An 18,918-nucleotide genomic window follows, 5' to 3' on the forward strand; every position below is an offset into this window, starting at 1 on the left:
TGCTATCAACTGGTGGAGTATTCCTGTCATTAAAAGTTAAGTCATGTAAAAGCTTTTGTTCAAGCCATTTTGCAAGATAAAAGGTATTCACTTATCAGCGAAACACAACATCTATATGGCAGTTAAGTATTCTACCCCTTGAAAAGTCACCTAGTTTTAGAGTAAGACAGTAAAAGTCATAAAACAGCTAGGTTTCAGAAAGGAAATGGAAAAAAGCTGATGGAAAATGAGGTTAATGCCATTTTCTTACCAGGATATTTCACAAGGGTTAATATTAACCAATGCTAACTAGTAAGCTTGTGAAAAGCACTATTGAACTTAACAGTTCTCAGGGCCCCTCTCTGCTGACAAAAACCATGGTCAAGAAACAGACTAATTGTGTTGAAACACAGAAACGTTGGTGGTGTGGATGTCAGTGTTGACAGTCACTGAATCACAGCCATATCCTACATTTCCATCTAGATGACCTTAAGTGCTGATATGGTTTGACTTCTTGGTGATCTGTTTTGATCTCAGCTACGTCAGAAGGGCTTCCTGCAAAGATCCTGTGCACTATAGACTTCAGAAAAGCAGTCAAATGACAAACAGTGTAAAAAGTTTTATTTGCTGTGTATCTTGCAACAATTCAAGTGTTACTCATCCTCAGCAATTTCTCAATTATAGTCTGTCACAAAGTATGAATAAAAGCACTTTTTTTTTCTGCATGTGCTGTGCCTCTCAATGTGCCAATAAAAACAATTACAGCAGATTAAGAACAAACTTACAGCATTCCTTTACTTTAGCTGGTTCTGAAACAGAGGCATACTTTTTTATTTGAGAGTCAACTCCAAGGGACTTAGCTAACTGCACGGCATTTTTATCATCACTGATTAGAGTCCCAAGAGCCACAAGCAACCTGAAAATGGCTTCAAGATCTTTAACAACTTCCATAACTGTGCCGATTACTGATAAACATTGAGCTTTGCCCTCAACGTTGTTGACTTTATGTAAGCATACAGCATAGTTCAATGTCAGCGTAGCAAGCGCAATGTGGATGTTCTTATTATTGCTTGATTTCATTTCTATTGCTTGTGTGATTATTTCATCCCTCTGTTCCATCATGAGCTTCTGGCCTGCCTGGCTGACAAAACAATTGCAGAGAGCTCGAAGTGCCAACAGCTGGTTTGCTTGCTTTCCTTTAGGGTTCAGAAATTTAAGGAGAAGGATGATAAATTGTACATGATCCTTTTCACTGCAGAAGTTCTCATTCACAGTGGGATGCCTGACAGACAATCTAAGAATGTCTAGGGCTGGAAAAACAATATCTAAGAAACAAAACAAAAAAATTTAGTATTAATATTGCATTATATGCAAGTGTGCTGGTAAGTTTCAGACACAGAACTTCTTAAAGCCCTAGCTTTGGGAACAGAAAGTAACAACTTTCATGCAGAAAGATTCACATAAAGCACAAGTTGTCTGAAATTCATAAAGACAAGTATTGACAAACCCATTCTAGTTACACTTTAATTACTCACAAAAGACATGCTCCTTAATTTAGATTTGCAAAAAAATCTTGAAAATATTTCCTAAAAACTCTTAAGTGATAACACTAAAGGCAAGCACAAAATACGGTAACTAATCCAAAAGGTTTCTGAAAGCTGCTCAGTGACTGTATACCCCTACACAGGCAGCATCTCCCTTTGTCCTCATTCCATATCCCATAGTTTAGCAAAACTCCTTACAGAAAGAAAAATGAGGGGGGGGGAAAAATTAGACTACCTTAAACTCTGCCAGAATTTGCAAAAGGGGGAGTGGGGAGAGATGTCCTCAACTGAGCTGGAAATCCTTGTTTTCTTACAAGGAAACTGAGCATTTGGTTCAGTAGTTCCCCCCCAACTTTCTCAAATTTCAAATATATCTGGCTCCTTGGGTCTACTATCAGTATTCCATACTTATAACCTGCTTAGCTACTTATTGAGCAGTTTTTCCTGCAGATATACAGAATCTTTATAATTAATGTTTTGTACAATGCCAAGTCTGAAAGGTATGAAGACATCGGCCATCACCAGCTCCCTGCTGTGCAAAACAGCCTAAGCGATGGTACATAATGAAGATGAATTTTCAATACCAAAATATTCTTCCCCGTAATAAATCTTTGACTGCATTTTCAAGAAAGCAGTTCATTTAAACAGCATGTTTAAAAATTTAAACTGCATGTTTAAATATTTCTATATGCAATGTATACTTTTTTCCCCAAATGTGCAGTAACCAAAACAGCCTTTCCAATCCATCAATATTGACAAGACATTATCAAATGAAAATATATCAGCTCTGCTTGCATTCATTCAGAATGTCATTTCACTAATGCAGTTCTGACCACATAACCTAGCTTCAGTAAGAACTTCTTTTCTACCATATTAAGCAGGAGCTACTTTTGAGATATTTCTAATAATTGATCTCCATAATTATTTTCATCTTCTATTTGATAACAACTTAGGACTCCAGCCTCACGCTTCTTTGCTCACGCTTCTTTGCTCTATTTCCAAACAAGCCGCACACTTGAGGATGCTCCTGCTAGTGAGATAACCATGACTCTTTCCATCAGTTTTCTCCTTTACATTTCATACTGTGCTAACAACAAAACTTGACAACCAATTACCAATTTCACAATTCATGCCTCTGCCCCTGCTACTGACTGGTGCTACCAGCATCTGTTTATCATCTTCTGGTTTCTACTTGGGTTATAAACTCTTTTGGGACAGACTCTGAGTAACAGCCAGCATAGTAAGACTTTTGGTTTGTGGTGAAGTATTGATGAGGTGACAGTTCAAAAAATAATTGCAAGTGTCTACCTTCTGGCCAGTTAACTGCTCTCCACAAAGTCTGAATTTGCTGTGCCGTAGGTGTTTCTGCAGAGGTGTTGCATGTTGCAGACAATAACTTTTCTAGGATTATCAGGTCATCCTCTGTAAGCTTATGTTCTTCACTTGCATTTCCATTAAGCTCCTTTAATTTGCCTGTAAGACCAACAGAAAAGGCATGGCTTTCTGACATTAGAACTTCACAAATCCAGATCTTGAATGGAGTACTACAAAAGCACTTTACAAACAAGTTACAAGTATCGTACTTGTTTTGGACAGCTTTAGATTTTAAACATTACTTTTCTCAGTTTCATCATTTTAAGTTTTTAACCATCACAATGATTGCTACTACCGAGTTTCCTCTAATAGTGCAACACAAAGACTCAGAATTCACATCTTAGCCTACATGCAGGCAAAAATGCACTAAAGAATCATAAGGCCATTAGTTTTCATGACTGAAATAGAACTCCTTTTTTGCTCTTTTCTATTATTAGGTAGTAGAAACAATAAAGAAACAGTATGTTCTTGGTGTGATCACAGGTTTTGTATTTTTACCTAAAGTAAATGCTTACCATATGCAAAATATGATTGTACCATGTCCTATATTCAAATGTCAATGTAATTTAAAAATCAAAGTATTGGAAATATTTTTATGTACATCATGCTACACTAAATGGATCTAGCATTAAGCACCTGCCAATCATGGTCTGTCCACAGTCGATGAAAAGATGTCAACAAACACACAAGAAGGCAGCATTACATTAGTCCACCCTTACAGAGTTTTATAGTACGCACAAAAATCAACTGTGGGCCCTTTATGAAAAACAGCCATACAGCTCTCAAATCTATCCCAGTCCAGCCATAATATTTACAAGTGTATTTAACCATGCACTATTACAAAACTGCAGGAAACTCAGTAAACCTAATTTTCAGATTCTAAGCTTAACAAAACAACAAAAAAAAAATCACAAGCTACTAAGCCTGTAACCAATACAGTTACCCTTCAAGACTACTGGACAAAACTAAACTGATGCACTATGTTTTTAAGACTAAGTAAAAATTCTGCTTTGCTATAACATAGGAGAATGAAAGTCAGATGCTCTTGCTCTTCTCCCTCTACAAAGCTCTGTGCAAATCTAAGAGGAGGCTAAATTATTTACTAGTAGCAACCTGCAGAAAAGTTTTCTGGTTTGTGAATCTCTTATCTTCTCCCTTAACAAACACCAGAGTGCAAGAAAATTCAGGGAAACAGGACAAGGCTGACTGAATATTCTTGACTGACATTTTTGAACAGAAAAGGAAACCTGAACAATAGGTAGATGAGCAATACTGCAACAGAAGGCCCCAGAGGGTCCCAGAGAGACCTTGACAGATTTGAGAAGTGGGCCCACGTGAACCTCCCTCAGGAGGTTCAAAAAGGCCAAATACAAGGTCCTGCACCTGGGTCCAGGCAATCCCCAGCATCATACAGGCTGGGGGATGAATGGATTGAGAGTAGCCCTGAGAAGGACAACTTGGGGACACCAGTGGATTAAAAATGGGACATGAGCTGGCAATGTGCACTTGCAGCCCAGGAATTCAGCCATACCCTGGTTGCATAAGAAGCATGGCCAACAGGTTGAGGAAGGTGATTCTCCACTCATGAGACCCCACCTGAAGTACTGCATCCAGCTCCCGGGTCCCCAGCACAAGTAAGACATGTACTTGTCACAACAAGTCTACAGTAGGGCCACAATGATCAAAGGGCTGGAACACCTTTCCTATGAAGAAAGGCTGGAATAGTTGGGGTTGTTTAGCCTGGAGAAGCAAAGGTTCTGGGGAGACCTTGTTGCAGCCTTTCAATACTTAAAAAGGGGCTTGTAAGAAAAATGGAGGGAGATTTTTCATCAGGGCCTGTAGTAACAGGACAAGGAGTAATGGGTTTTAAACCGAAAATGACAGTGGAGCAGGTTGTCTAGAGAGGCTGCGGATGCCCTATCCCTGGAAGTGTTTGACATCAGGTGGGATGGGGCCTCGAGCAAGCTAACCTGATGAAAAATGTCCCTGCCTATGGCAGGGGGGTTGGACTAGATGATTTTTAAAAGGTCCCTTCTAACCCAGATCATTCTATCCATTCTATGATTCCATGACTGTAAGGCCAGGAGCTTTCCCTCTCCAAGAAGCTAGACAAAGGTGAATAGTTTTTCTAAAAATCAGAATTTCTTGTTTTAAGTTTCCTCACCAGACTATATAGATAACTACAATATTTTCAAGCTCTATAAATAAAGGGGAGAGAAGGAAGAAAGAGAATTTTAATTTGGTGATCTTCAAGACAGGTGCATTGTGAATACAAACAAGTTCTGTAAAACCCTTAAATGTACTAAAATACTCTACAGAAACATACTGAAATAAACTGGTGATTAACTGGTAGAGATTCTGTGGAAATTTTGCTGGAAATACAGAGGAAGAGAGAGAATAAGAATGAAGCATGGGAAAAGACAAGGTAAAACAAGCCAATAGTAACTTTTACCAAAAGTGTGTCTAATTACTAAATTTTGTACACTGCCTTCTCTTGTTACACAGAATGTTCCTTTTAAATATAAATAGAACTCAAAAGATTACACTGTATGGCTATCTGGTGAACTAAAATTTTCACGAGCAAAACCAGAAAGGGAGTGCACATGACCTGTATACCCAGCAGACAGTTCAGATGTCCTAGCTTGATAAAAAAAAGATGTCAGACAATAGCAGATAAGCAGAGAGGGGAGGTGGAAAAAAAAAGATAACCTGTATTAGATAAGGGTTCTTGTGAAATTTACTTATACTTCTAAGCATTCAAATACATGCACCATTAAAAAGCAATTAATGCAATTTTAAAAGGTCAGAACCAACAAGCAGCAGGAAAGCTTTAGGAAATCACTTAGCTTTTAAAAAGATCTAACATGAAGTTACTTAAAACAGATGAAAAACAAAACCAGCACTGAAATTAAAATGCTGACCCAGTATCTGTGTAGGATTGGCCTTGTCAAAGGTGAAAGTATCCTTCTTCGGAAAATAAATATTTTCAGCTTGAGCTGCAGCTAATTGGTAGGCGCCCGTTCCTACATAAAGGAAATACGAAAAAGTTCAGCAGTGTACCAAAGTGTCTGACATAGAACAGTATCCTACCAGTAAGTCTCTCCTGCTGGACATGTCTCAGAAAAATATATTTTAAAAAACCTAAATGCTTATGCAAGTAAGTGTCATTCCTTATGTTATTTTTACATTCAAGGGTTAAAGCAATACCTTCAGAAACAGTTTTCCCTCCATGTAAAAATGTATTACACAAGTGTAAATTATTAATAGTGATTTCTGAATTACATGAACTAAATACAGGTATTCATAGGAATGGGTACTGCAGTTACACATGAAAATGGCAACAATTATTTTAGAACAAAGATCCCTTCTGCCCCTGAAATCTTATCTTTTCATTACTTTCATAATGAATATGTGAAGTATTTATATACTGGAAAATTTGCAGGTACGACAAAGTTAAATCACATGCAATAGTAGCCTGAAATCTCTTCAGAAATAGAGTAATAAAAAGCTTTAATCATGACCTATAATGATTTCCTAGTATCACAAGTGAATTAGTGGCTGATACTGTGTAATTTCCATTAAGTACACATATCAGCTTCTTTGATCAACAATGTAATGCAGTAGGAAACTAAAAAGTCCTCTCAAAAAGCTTACTATTGTATATATTAAAGCTTCTGCGCATGATTCCTGCATGTAAAAGAAGGCTCTGTTATCCTATTTTGTGAATAATTTGCAGAGTATAAGCAGCTTCAATCCACTCGTTTTTTTTAATTAAATATAGATTTGCATCAATATATAATCCATGTCAAAGTTAAAGTCAAAGCAAAAGATCAGGGATGATTTTCATTGGCAGGCATCATTACTTACCTGTATATGGATCAGCTGGAGCTACTGCATTTGATGCTGAACTAGGAACATAGCGACCAGCACCTGAATAGAGACATAAGGCTTTTTAAACATCATCACTGGTAAATAGGTAATGTATACCTGTATTTAATAACTAGTTTTCAAACATCACTATTACAGGCGTTATTCTGCACTAAAGGAATTCAAAAGAAGTCTTCAACACTTCCTAAAATTTCAGGATTAAATCTATGCCTATGTGTGAGGGTGGTGATGATAATGGCATTTGCAAGCTAAGTGACCCACAGCTGGGAGACATTTTGGCATGGTCTCTGGTACCCACTGGTGGCACAGAGGCCCTCACCAGATACCTTATCTGTGACAGGCTCCAGGGGGAGGGCACTGCTGCCCAAGCCTGGCCTCCCTCTGTGCCTGGGACCAGCAGCTGCTTTTTCTGTGGGAGGTGGACTTGGACTCTGTGGCACCGAGGCCTCTGGTGAAGGAACTGTAGGGTCTTGCATCTGCAGACACCACAGCCTGAGCCACACAAATCAAGAGAGGAGAGATAGCTGGAGACCACAGTAGAAAATGAACAGAGAAAGACTGACACAATGGGGAAGGCCAAAGGCTGCAGGTTTTGGCAACAGTACAGAGGCTTCACTCCACCTGTAGTTCTGCAACTGCAGAACAGGCACAGTGCCCTGGCACAAGTGAGGACTCTCAAGAGGGGATGCATCAGAGCCAGGTGAGACTGTACGTCATGTCTGCAAAACGGGGAAAGGTAAGCAGCAGTGATGGGAGGCTTCCTCCTGTAGGGTATGGAGGCACCCATCTACTGACCTGACCTGACCTGATATCTTGACAGGTTGGGGTCTGCTGGGGGCCAGGATGCTGCAGGGAGACTGACAAGACTTGCCTGGCCTTCAGACTGCTACCCTGCTACTCTTCCACAAGTCCTGGAGTCCTGCCAAGAAGTCCTGGAGAGTATCAAGAGTGATTAGAGAGCTCTATAGGCAATGGTAAACGGCCCAAGTGGTGGTTTTTTTGATGCTGCCAGCAAAGCAAAAAATATTTGAGTAGAAACGGACTCATGAAATGGGTCAGAAATTTGCTGCGTGGCTGGTTTTGCAGGCAGGACTTTGGCATCAGTGACTACAGGACCCTCTTTGAGGAGCAAGAGCTACTAAGCATGGATGGGAGAAGTCTGACAAAGCAAGGCTGGAACGTCTTTGTAAACAGGCTTTCTAAACTAGAAGATGGACTTTAAACTAGCTATGTCAGGGAGAGTTAGAATCTAAGATTTAGGGTGGATGGAAAGGAATAATAAAGAAAAAAAAAAAAGCTACTTCTGTGAACATACCCATTCCCGCGTGGCCATGACTATGACAGTTTGACAAAACATAAGGTTTAAAACCTTACTCCTCTACCAGAAAAGACAGTGACAGGATGCAGACCAGACAGCAGAGGGCTCTCCTCTGCTAAACATACTTTGACAGTGGCAGAGTCCACCTTACCAGTCTGGCCCACACTACAGCCTCAGATGGAGAACTACAAGCAACAGCGGTCTGGAGCCAAACACTGAATGCAACTGAACCTGAAAAAATACACATCTTAAATGCTATCAAGACAGATTATGAATTTCATTACCTGTGAATGGATCTGCTACAGGCAGTGTGCTTGACCCAGTTGAAGAGCCTGGGACATAACGTCCAGCACCTAGTGAAATAGCAAGACAAGGCATGACTACTATACACAGCTTAATGTTTTAAAATGTCAATACTTTTCACACAGAAGTAGCTCAAAAATAAGGCCAAACGAGGTCTTACAGTTTATTGTAGCATTACAATAAATCTGATCCTATGCAGGCAAATGCCCCCTGATGCAGAACAAGTTCTGCCTAATTTGAGTGTCAGAAGTTTTCTTTTCTGTGGCATACGCATTACACATTTGAACACAGCCAAAGGATGACCGCAGCTCCCCAAATTACATATGAACCTGATTAGCCTTATGTTTACATTTCTATTTCATTGCAAGAAAAAGATTTAGCTCAATTATTTTAATGACATTTTATTCCTAACTTCATCTTTGTGAAACTAGTTGAAATAAGTGGTTTATGTTGTAACTGTGATAAGCAGGATGTAATTGATTAATGTGGTTCACCTTGTAAGTAACTTGTTCCATTTCCTGCCCAAAAAACGGTCATTTATGTATTTTGCTCAGTTTCAGTTAATTCTCTAGCTAATTTTTTTTATTTATTCATTGCCTTAACAGCACTCTTAGACTAGTATGAAAAGTGTAAGGTTTTTCCACCAGAAAAAAAAAAAAGACTGAAAAATACAACTGGCTTGATTAAAATTTTGTTGAATATTTGTTCCAACAAATACTTCAGAAGTTTGTCAAGTTTGCATATTTTTCTTGTCAGATTCATCTGTGCCTTGCCCTCAATCATTTGTGGACATGAAAGTCCTGTACAAAAAGTGCAAGACCTACAACACTGAAGTGTGCCTGAACAGTGAGGTGGATTGAAAACTTGACTGCACAACCAGTCTTGGAGGGTAGTGATCAGTGGCACATCTAGTTGGGAGGCCAGCCACTGGTGGTGTACCCCAGGGGTTGGGAAGCTGGGCCAGAGTGCACCCTCAGTGAGTTTGCTGATGACACAGAACTGGCAGGAGGGACTGAAGTAATCATTTAAGTTTCAGTTCTTTACCTGTATATGGATCTGAAAATTGAGCACTTGTACTCAACAGTGTTTGCCCCTTAGTGTTGTCCATAATAAACTTGGCCACCTGATCCAGAAACATAGGATTTAGGTCATTCTTTTGCAGGAAGTTGTATGCAGTCAGCCAAGGATCATCAGTGATACTATATGGTAGTTTGTAGGAAGGCCCACTTTCATTTACATCAATTGTGAAAACATAGTCATACTCCTTTAAGCAGAATAAAAATAAAAATAAATTAGAATTTGTCAGCACTTTTTCCATAAGATGTATCAAATGAAGACTAATAATGACCAGGGCTAAGCCTAGAAACTTTAATACTGCTGCTTGCAGCCTGTATTAATAATAGTATCCTACACAGCCTGCAAGTAAAAAAATACTTAAACCATACTCTGTGTTTTCCAGAATTCTTTGTCTCATGAAAAGCAGGGTAGAATAACATATCATATTAATGTCTGTGCAGAATACAAAACAACAGATACATCAGACAACTCTTATGGCCAGCTGTGGCTGCCTGCAAGGGTATAAGGAAGTGAGATGCCTCAAAATACTTTCATCTTAAAAACACACTTGCAAAACTAGAAAACAATAAACTCCTAAGGTTTCATTAAACCATGTGAGACATAAAATCAGTATTTCAAGACATTCCTTTTGTAGTGGCAAAACCCAGAGACTTTTCTGTGTATATTTCAGTAAAGGAAATATTTCTCAGCTTATCTGTCTTCAGATTCAGAAGTTAATATAGAAAAGGAGCACAGAAAGCCTGGTACCTAGTATTTTAGGTAACCCTTGCATTTTAAGTTTTACTGTTCACTTCTTTTGGAAAGGAAGTTAAAACTAACTTTTCAAGATAGTAACACTAGAGAACTTTCTCATTTCTCTACTAATAGTTTCTTTCCAAAATAATTTGTTTCCATTGACTTGCTTGTTTTACAAAATGTGTTTCTAAAGTAGTAAAGCGAGTAGTACTTATTTATACTTCTGAGTTTTAATAGATCAAAGATGACAAAAAAGTACCAAGTACATATTTTCTATATTTATTTTACCTATGCAAAGACTGGACTAAATTTTTAATGGGAAGTGAAGCACTTTACTTAGGAAGCAATAAAACCAATTAAAGTTGGCATATACCTTTCCTTCAAATAAAACCTTTCCAGATGTTTGCTGCGTGGCTCCAGAAGAACCAACAACATCGCCAATCTTTATCCATCTTCGTTCACTAACACTCCACTGATACGCTTCTACTTTCCCATTATCTTTAATAAGCCGTGTCTGTCCATCTCTCGTTCCTGTAGACAGGAGTGTTAAGAGTTTGAACAAACTCAACAATACAATTTACTTTGAAAGAAAAAAAGAAGTATTCAAATAGTGCTCAAACTTAAAGATTAAAAGGTAGTTCACCAACATTTAAAGTCACAGCACAGGAAGTAGCTAGATACTTGTGGTTTAACCCCAGCTGGCAACTAAGCCCCACACAGTTGCCCTGGTGGGACGGGTGAGAAAATCCAAAGGGTAACAGTGAGAAAATTTGTGGGTTGAGATAAAGGCAGTTTAATGGGGAAAACAGAAGCTGCTCACACAAGCAAAGCAAGACAAGGAATTCATTCAGCAATTCCTACCAGCAGGCAGGTGATCAGCCATCTCCAGGAAAGCAGGCTCTGTCACGTGTTAACGGTTACTTGGAAAAACAAAATGCCACGACTCTGAACATCCCCCCTCTTCTTTCTTCTTCCTCCAGCTTTATATGCTGGGCATGACATCACACAGTGTGGAACTCACCTCTAGTCAGCTGGGGTCAGCTGTCCCAGCTGTGTCCTCTCACAACTCCTTGTGCCCCGGCCCCCCCCCGCCCCAGCCGACTTGCTGGTGGGGTGGGGTAACGAAGATATCCCTGAATTATTAGCAGTTGCCAGCACAAACACAAAACACAGGCCCATACCAGCTACTATGAATAAAATTAACTCTAGCCCTGCCAAAATCAGCACAATACTATATGCTGCAACAAGAACAGCAGAAATCTTGACAACAGGATTTTATAATTGTGGTGATGATATCTGACACCAGACTAGAGTTGCAAAAGCGGTCCTTAAGTATTCCAGAAGTTTACCATTTTCCCAGGGAGATGACCATCAAGAAAGGTGATATTCTCCCATGGTCTAACAAGCTGGAAAGTTTCATATGATTGCAAGATTTATGCCACTTGCTGATCAGGGCCAAGGGCTGAGGTTACTGGTTACTTCACCTTGGGATAAAGTATTTGTCTATTTAAGAGTAATCTTAACTGCAACTGCTTCCACTGTATTGTCAGTAATTTCCTGAGTACCTGGAAAGTGCGAACTGAGTCAAGATTTAACTATTTTTCAAGCCAAAAGCTAAAGAAAAAAATTTGCAACTACTGTTCTTTTAGGAAAAAAATTCCACATCCAGCACTACTTTTGGAATTTGCTGTCTCATATACTAATGGCAGCTGGCATAGTGGAACCAAAACATCTCAAACACACTGCAGCATCCTGAATTCAACCTTTATCTAAATTATAGGAGAAGTATTATTTACCATTTTAGTTTAATTTTTTTTTTTTAGACTCGCCTTCAAAAGAATCAATGAAAAGATATTAGAGCAAAATTAGGCATTTTTTCTTCAGCAACTCTACTGAAAGAGATCAAAGCCTTGACTTTTGAAACTACAGGAAGTCTCAATACCTCAGAACCAAGATATAGAGGCATCTCTAACATGACAAAAGAACAACTTACCAGGTTCCTCAAGATGTTCTCTTCCAGGAAGATCATTAGCATCAATGTCTCCTAAATCACCAGTTTTAGGGTCAATGGATGCTTGGGAAAGCTCATTTTCAAAGGCCTGAATCTCCTCAGCACTTGCTGTACGTTCCAAAGACTCTGTAAACACTCTTATAATTCCATCACTGAATGGAGAGAAAACATTGAAACAGAAATAGTAATACCCTATCTATAGTATCATTTTAAAATCAAGGTAGGATATGCCTATCAAAAGGGCTCTTTATACAGACAGCACTTGTAAGTCCATTCTCAGTCTGTTCATGGTTTACCAGATTCTTGAAGAACTCTACCTCTGCTATTAACATAACAAGAGGATGACTTCGTGGATGAAGTACAGCACATGTTTAAATTTAATCCCCACACATACTTTGATGGCTGTATTTTTAAATGTAGATGAAACTGAAATCCAAAGTGAAGCCTGCAATTTCATTCAGGGTTTGCAGAGTTATATCCAAAAATACACTGACAGTGAAACCTCAATACCTTGCACCAACCACGATGTCACCATTGTCTAACACACAGCAGCACCATACAGACTGAGCTGGGAGTCTGATTGTTTGAGCACATTCCCCTTGTCTCCAGATTCTAAGAGATCTATCCTCTCCAGTAGTTACAAAATCTGAAAAGGAAAAAAATATTAAAATTTCTAAAATTTATTTTTAGTGCACTGTGATACTAGATACCATTCTAGAACAGGGTACCTAATCAGAACTGTCAAAGAACCTTTCTACAATTTAATACTTATCTCAATTGCAAGAATACCACATAATTGTGGTGCATAAAGTGCATAACTGCAGACTAAGCAGCCAGATAGGAATTCAATCATGCTTGAGACAAACAAAATAGATTCCTTCCTCTTTTTTTAAGAGTTTAAACAAAGAACTTTGAACAATTTTGTAACTGTCAGTATTTTATCTTACACTGTATTTCCATACTTTCACATTTGCTTTAAATTCAGATTTTTGCAAGGTAGGTCTGCTTTTTCAGGAAGCACACATAAAGCACTCTCTATAATATATATAACAAATTATATTAATTAATAATAAATAATAATATACTCTATACAAAGGAGTCTGTAAACTCCTCAGTGAGTTTTGAAGCATAGGATATTTATGACATTCACATCCACTAACATACATGCACTTTACCTGCTGAACAAACGCCCGTGTCCCATACGCCACACAAAGGTCACTGACTTGAGAGCTTCTTCTGCAACTGTCTGCAACAGTCAGTTCTGAACCTCTAAACTTCTAACTCTGAAACCAATGCAACTAAGCCCCACACATAGAATTCTTAACCTAATCTATTTATAATGTATTTCAAAAACTTTCTGTGGAACTATCTAGATTTCCATTACTTCAAACTGGTAAGCCATGCATTATCATTTTAGTACGCTGCAACAGTGCTGAAATACAGGTGTCAACCTAGATGATAATTTTGCCTGTCACTTTGCCCAAGTTTCACTTAAGCCTTACGATTAGGCCTAACCCAGGACCTTTCATCTCATCTACTGCCAAAACAATTCTGCCAGAGGTGTGAAGGTACGATTTGGAGTCCATTAGAGAAATTGTTTTAATTATTTACGCTAAAGGAAAGAAGTAAATTAAACACTACTGAGTTCTTCAGTTGTGGCAGCTCCACAAAACTACAGAATGCCTACCTTGACACTTCATTTTGGAAGAATGTTGGGTAACAGTCGCAATAATAATCCTACCTTTACACTGAGGGATGACAGAGATGCTGTATATATAATTTGTATGTCCGTAATACACCTGCAGACATTCGCCAGCGATCTGCCATCTTCGAACACTAGCATCATTAGCACAGGAAAGGAATTCCACTTCACTGAGAATAGCTAAACCTCTCACGCAATCTTCATGTCCTTTATAAAAGAAAGTAAAACTTTTAATGCGGCTCTTCTTTATATTAGCAGCAATAGACCATTTCTATTTAGTTCACATCTAAGTCCTGCCAAACAACTTTCATTATAGGAGCCGTTAAAAAAAGAAAAGCAATTCATTGCTCACTACTTTCTGGGGAAAAAAATCTAGTTCTTTTAAAAGTGATGTGATTTCTGAGCATATAACATAAGAGACTTTTAAAATCCTAGGAATTTTTCAATTTATCTACAGTTTTGTGGTGCTTAGTGTTTTTCTCTTCTTAAAAGAGCACATGACCCGGATGAAATTATCATCTTCAGGAATATTTACCAGTGAATGTTCTTTCACATCTGCCTGCCTTCCACAGTTTAATAGTTTTGTCAGCTGAACCAGTCAACATTAAACCCTGTTCAGGTAGTATTTTCACTGCCCATATTGCAGCTGTGTGACCCTGCAAAAAACAACACTGTTAGACTCGTCAAAATCAAATTCAGAGTACCTATTTTACAGTCATGTAGAGGAACTCCATACCTTTAATGTCATCATACATCTGTCATTCAACCAGACCTTGGCTGTTGCATCCCATGATCCACTTAATAGTGTGCCAAATTTCCCAGATGAAAGGCTGCAAACTGGAATGAATGTTCAAATCAGCACTGACAAGTGTCCTGCATTGCCACCCGTCTTATGCCAGCAATTTAAAGAGATTTACATGGTATTAGTAGCATATTTGGCATTAAGAAATTTGAGGAAGAGTTAAGTGGAACTGCAGTTGCACTGAACCACAGAAAGGAACTTAAAAATCTCTTCACTTTAGATTACAAAGTTCCACATCTTTTTGACATTCACATTTTTAAATTTCTCTTAGTACTAGATCTCTTCTCCTCAGGCTAGAATATGTTGACAAACAGGTTGGACAACTAGTCAAGACACAGGATTAATGCAAAGGTTTAGTTTTGATAATACAGAGAAGGCTGAAATGTCATCAATGTACACATCAATGTACACATCAATGTACACTTATGTCCTCAAGAAGCAAGATTTTGCACAAATAATACTTAGCTCATCTTCTTAGAATGCAGCTTACCAAGAAATTGTAGTGCATTAAAAATTTTAGCAAGAAGGTAATCTGAAAATGCTCCAGTAATACACAGGTATATAACTGAAGACACAGAGTGCTGATAACGTTTACTAAAAAGTTTTTAAAAAGAGCTGCAGCATACGTGGAGTACCCTGTCCATCTGATTGTTCATAAAAGTATGGTCTTACGTTTCTTGCTTCTGTTACTCCCCAGTAAGTACTCTACACCACGACTTGTCATGTCCTACTTTTTCCCCTGCTTTAAAACAGATTTTACAACTAATGTAATTTTACATTTTTTACTTTTTTACTTACTGTAAAAATGGCTACTAATACTTTTTTTGTACGGGAATCTACAACTTGTCTAGAACACCTCATTCCTTTTCACACCTCTGAGGGGAGGATGTCACATGTCCATCCCAGGTTTCTGATAAAATAGATAAGCTATTCCATGCCTCTTTAAACAGTGACATTATTTTCTTTCTTTCTCAGATAAACCCAAGATGTTTATAAGATAAAAATACATTTTAGGTGCTGCTTAGCAGTCAGGGTACTTTCAATCTGGTCTCCACAACCATTCTTTAACACAGTTTAAAGATCCCCAGAATCTCCATGACTTGAAATGTTTATTTTTGACAGCCTATAATTACATGATCAGACAGTTCAAAGGTCTATTAAATAGTACATCAGCTCACAAAAATAAAACTTGGTATGCTAATATGAGAACTGCTGAATCTTTTATATCTGGAGAAAAGGTATACAAAAGTTGGTTTAATATGTCACATGTTGCAGTGACCTGACCGAAGAGAGATGAAATTTCTGCAGTGAGCTTTTAGTGTTTACTATGTATTTAAAGTTCTGATTAATATTAGATCCCCATCTAAGTAATACAATGGGCAGTGAAAACTTGTTTATTTAGGAAGCTGACTTTTTCTACTTCTATCAATTTTGACATAAAAATTAAGCTTAATACCTGGAGAATTAAATTAACTTCTTAAAAATGCAACTCTTGGCAACACAAACTGCCATGTGTCCACACATATAGTAAAAGCTCAAGCATTCATCATTATAAACTTGAAAATTTTGCCATGAACTGTCACTACACAAACTGAGATTATAAAATCCTGTTTGCAGAGACCATAATGAAATAGCTTGCTACATTAAATACCAAAGAAAAAAAAATCAAGTTTTGTAACTTCAACAAACAAATCATGTTAACTTTTATGCAACACACTCCAAAATAAAATGACTACATACCTGTGTTCTTATGACCCTTAAGGATGTAAAGGGGAGCTGTGCTGTCAACTGTGAAAATGCAAATATTATGATCATTGCCACCAGTTGCAATCAGCCCACGAGGATAGAGGTCACTTGGAGGTATGATGCACACACAAGATACAAAATTTGAGTGGCCACTCATACAGTGCATTTCAGTAAAACCCCTGTTAAAACTAAACATACATGGTAATCAGTTCAGAGTCATGACAAAAACAGTACTTATTTGAGGCACTGAATTACAATAGTTTTTTTTACACTCCACCTCTTGAATTAGTAACTGTGCTTGCATTTTGCTGAATAAATACTGTGGATGACCTAGAAGGTCTGAAAAACTTAAGAGAGAAGTTATATCTTAGCATCCCAACCCAGTAAGCAGTATTTAAAGCCTTTCACTTATTTTTCAGTAATAGTAGGCCTAGAAGGACTTAGTTTTGGTTTTCCTTGCTCACTGGCAAACACTATGCCCAATTTGATCAGAAGTAGTTACAGATTGTCTTCCTGAAATCTTTTGCTACCTCAATATTCAAGTATGTATCCCAATACACCCTAAAATAACAGAACACATAAACGAAGAAATTCTACTTCCTGCCAGATCTATTCACTGGCTCTTAATTAGGAGCACTGTAGGGAATAGTCAAATAGATTATAACTGAGTCAAGCAGCACCCTTATTTCTTATCATGAGTAAGTTACTCATGTCTTCCTCACACAGTCCTCCAAAATGATGGGTTAGAATTAGACCTCCTTTCCTGCAGTAAATTTCTAGGCAATTTAACAAATTCTTCCCCTTGTGATGACAGATTCAACAAGACACAATTCGATTAGTTAGTCTTATAGCTAGACCAGAGGGGGTCAACTAGAAAGTGACAGCGATCAATTTAAACACCTGTATGTATTCAGGTAAATTTGCCAATTACCTCTTTCACCGAAAGGCAGTAGAAAGTGGGTTTGTGTGGCAAAATTTGGAGGGTAGGGCATGAAGCTACAGGAGCAGCTGCTGTAAGAAGCTGCCCCCATGTCATATAGAGTCATGGCCAGCTAGCTCCAAGAAGCCAATGTACCCACTGCTAGCCAAGCCCGAGCCCATCGGTGATAGTGGTAGTGCCTCTGTGATAACATAGTTAAGAAGGGATAAAACAAGTCTGCAAAACAACCCGGCAGCACAAGAAAGGAGTGAGAATATGTGAAAGAAACAACTCTACAGACATCCAGGTGAGTGAAAGAAGGGGAAGAGGTGCTGCAGGTGCCAGAGCAGAGGTTCCCCTCCAGCCCGTGGGGAAGCCCCCGGTGAGACGGGCTGTGCCCCCAGCCCCTGGAGCCCACGGGGAGCAGCCCCCCCCCCCCCCCCCGCAGCCCGGGCAGGGCCCCACGCCGGGGCAGGGGGACGCCCCGAGGGGGCTGTGACCCGCGGGCAGCCCGCGCTGGGGCAGCTCCGGGCAGGGCCTGTGGCCCCGCGGGGACCCGGGCTGGAGCCGGCTGGGCCGGGGGGGCTGCGCCCCGCGGGGGGGCTCACGCTGGGGCAGCTCACGGGGAGCTGCGGCCCCTGGGAAGGCCCCGTGCTGGAGAAGCTCACGGAGGGACCCCGGAGCGGGGCAGGGGCGGTGTGAGGAGCCTCCCCCGGGGCGGCAGCAGCGGCGGGGACAGCGTGTGAGGGACCGACCGCAGCCCCGCTCCCGGCCCCGGCGCCGCTCGCGGGGGGAGCAGAAAACTGGGAGCGCAGCTGAGCCTGGGCAGAAGGGAGGGGTGGGGGGAGGGTGTTCAAGATTCTGTTTTAGTTCTCATTATCCTACTCTGATTTGTCTGGTAATAAATTAAATTAATTTCCCCATTCGAGCCTGTCTTGCCCACGATAACATCAAGGGCGCGGCCGCGGGGACCGGCCCGGCGCGGCTCGGCTGCCCCTCCGCGCCCTCCCTCCCGCACGGCGCCATCCGCAGCGGTCGCCCCGGCCCGGCCGGCGCCGTGGCCCGGCACTCACCCGTCAGGAGCCCACAGCCGCGCAGTTCGGTCCCGGGAGACGGACACGAAACCGCCCTGGGGGAAGAGGCCGCGGGTCAGACCCCGCACGTCCTGCCCATGCCCCACCAGGGAGCAGCGAAGCCGGTAGCCGCCGCCCTCGTCCGCCATGGCGGGAGGCCGCCGAGGTGTCCTGACACAGCAGCTAAACCCTCCGATGTGGCCGCCGCCGCTGCCACCGGAAACCGCCAAGCGCCGCGCCGGAACCGGTGTCAGCGGGCGCGCCGGCGGGGGCGGCGGGCCTCCACGTCCCGGCAGGCGCCGCGGCGCAGAGCGGGCCGCCGTCCCTCGGCGGGCGGAACGAAGCCTGCTCATCTCGCGATAGCCGAGCGCTGCTCGGCGCGGTGGTTGCTGCGATACCGGCTCCGTTGTCGGCGGAGGGTTAATGGCTGCTGGCGAGTCCGGTGAG

General features: G+C 40.5%; 2 protein-coding genes across 2 annotated transcripts in view; one reads left to right on the forward strand and one right to left on the reverse strand.

Annotated features, from left to right (window-relative positions):
- Nucleotides 1–583: 583 nt before the first annotated feature.
- PLAA (phospholipase A2 activating protein) lies at nt 584–18,900 on the reverse strand. Its single transcript, XM_040578983.1, has 14 exons — nt 18,472–18,900; nt 16,474–16,667; nt 14,668–14,768; nt 14,467–14,587; nt 13,971–14,138; nt 12,740–12,875; nt 12,212–12,381; nt 10,592–10,749; nt 9,451–9,670; nt 8,388–8,456; nt 6,765–6,827; nt 5,819–5,920; nt 2,832–2,996; nt 584–1,304 (listed from the first exon to the last, which is right to left on the reverse strand). Exons 1-14 carry the CDS (start codon nt 18,822–18,824, stop codon nt 739–741), a joined length of 2,586 nt encoding a protein of 861 aa, XP_040434917.1. The 5' UTR covers nt 18,825–18,900; the 3' UTR covers nt 584–738.
- The window catches only part of IFT74 (intraflagellar transport 74), a 37,624-nt gene continuing 37,505 nt past the window's right edge, over nt 18,800–18,918 (forward strand). Inside the window, exon 1 of the mRNA XM_040578985.1 lies at nt 18,800–18,913. The gene's annotated coding sequence lies outside the window, so the exon portion shown is untranslated. The remainder of the gene's footprint in view (nt 18,914–18,918) is intronic.

The sequence above is a fragment of the Falco naumanni genome, chromosome Z (assembly GCF_017639655.2).
Source record: "Falco naumanni isolate bFalNau1 chromosome Z, bFalNau1.pat, whole genome shotgun sequence".
Classification (NCBI taxonomy): domain Eukaryota; kingdom Metazoa; phylum Chordata; class Aves; order Falconiformes; family Falconidae; genus Falco; species Falco naumanni.

Bases quoted from the DNA above. Each gene is read 5' to 3' on its own strand.
- PLAA (XM_040578983.1), bottom strand. From the start codon at position 18,824: ATGAGCAGGCTTCGTTCCGCCCGCCGAGGGACGGCGGCCCGCTCTGCG. The intron at 14,588-14,667 runs GTATGGAGTTCC...TGTTTTTTGCAG, and splicing joins GATGTATGATGACATTAAAG to GGTCACACAGCTGCAATATG. The intron at 6,828-8,387 runs GTAATGAAATTC...GTCTCTATTCAG, and splicing joins TGTAGCAGATCCATTCACAG to GTGCTGGTCGCTATGTTCCT.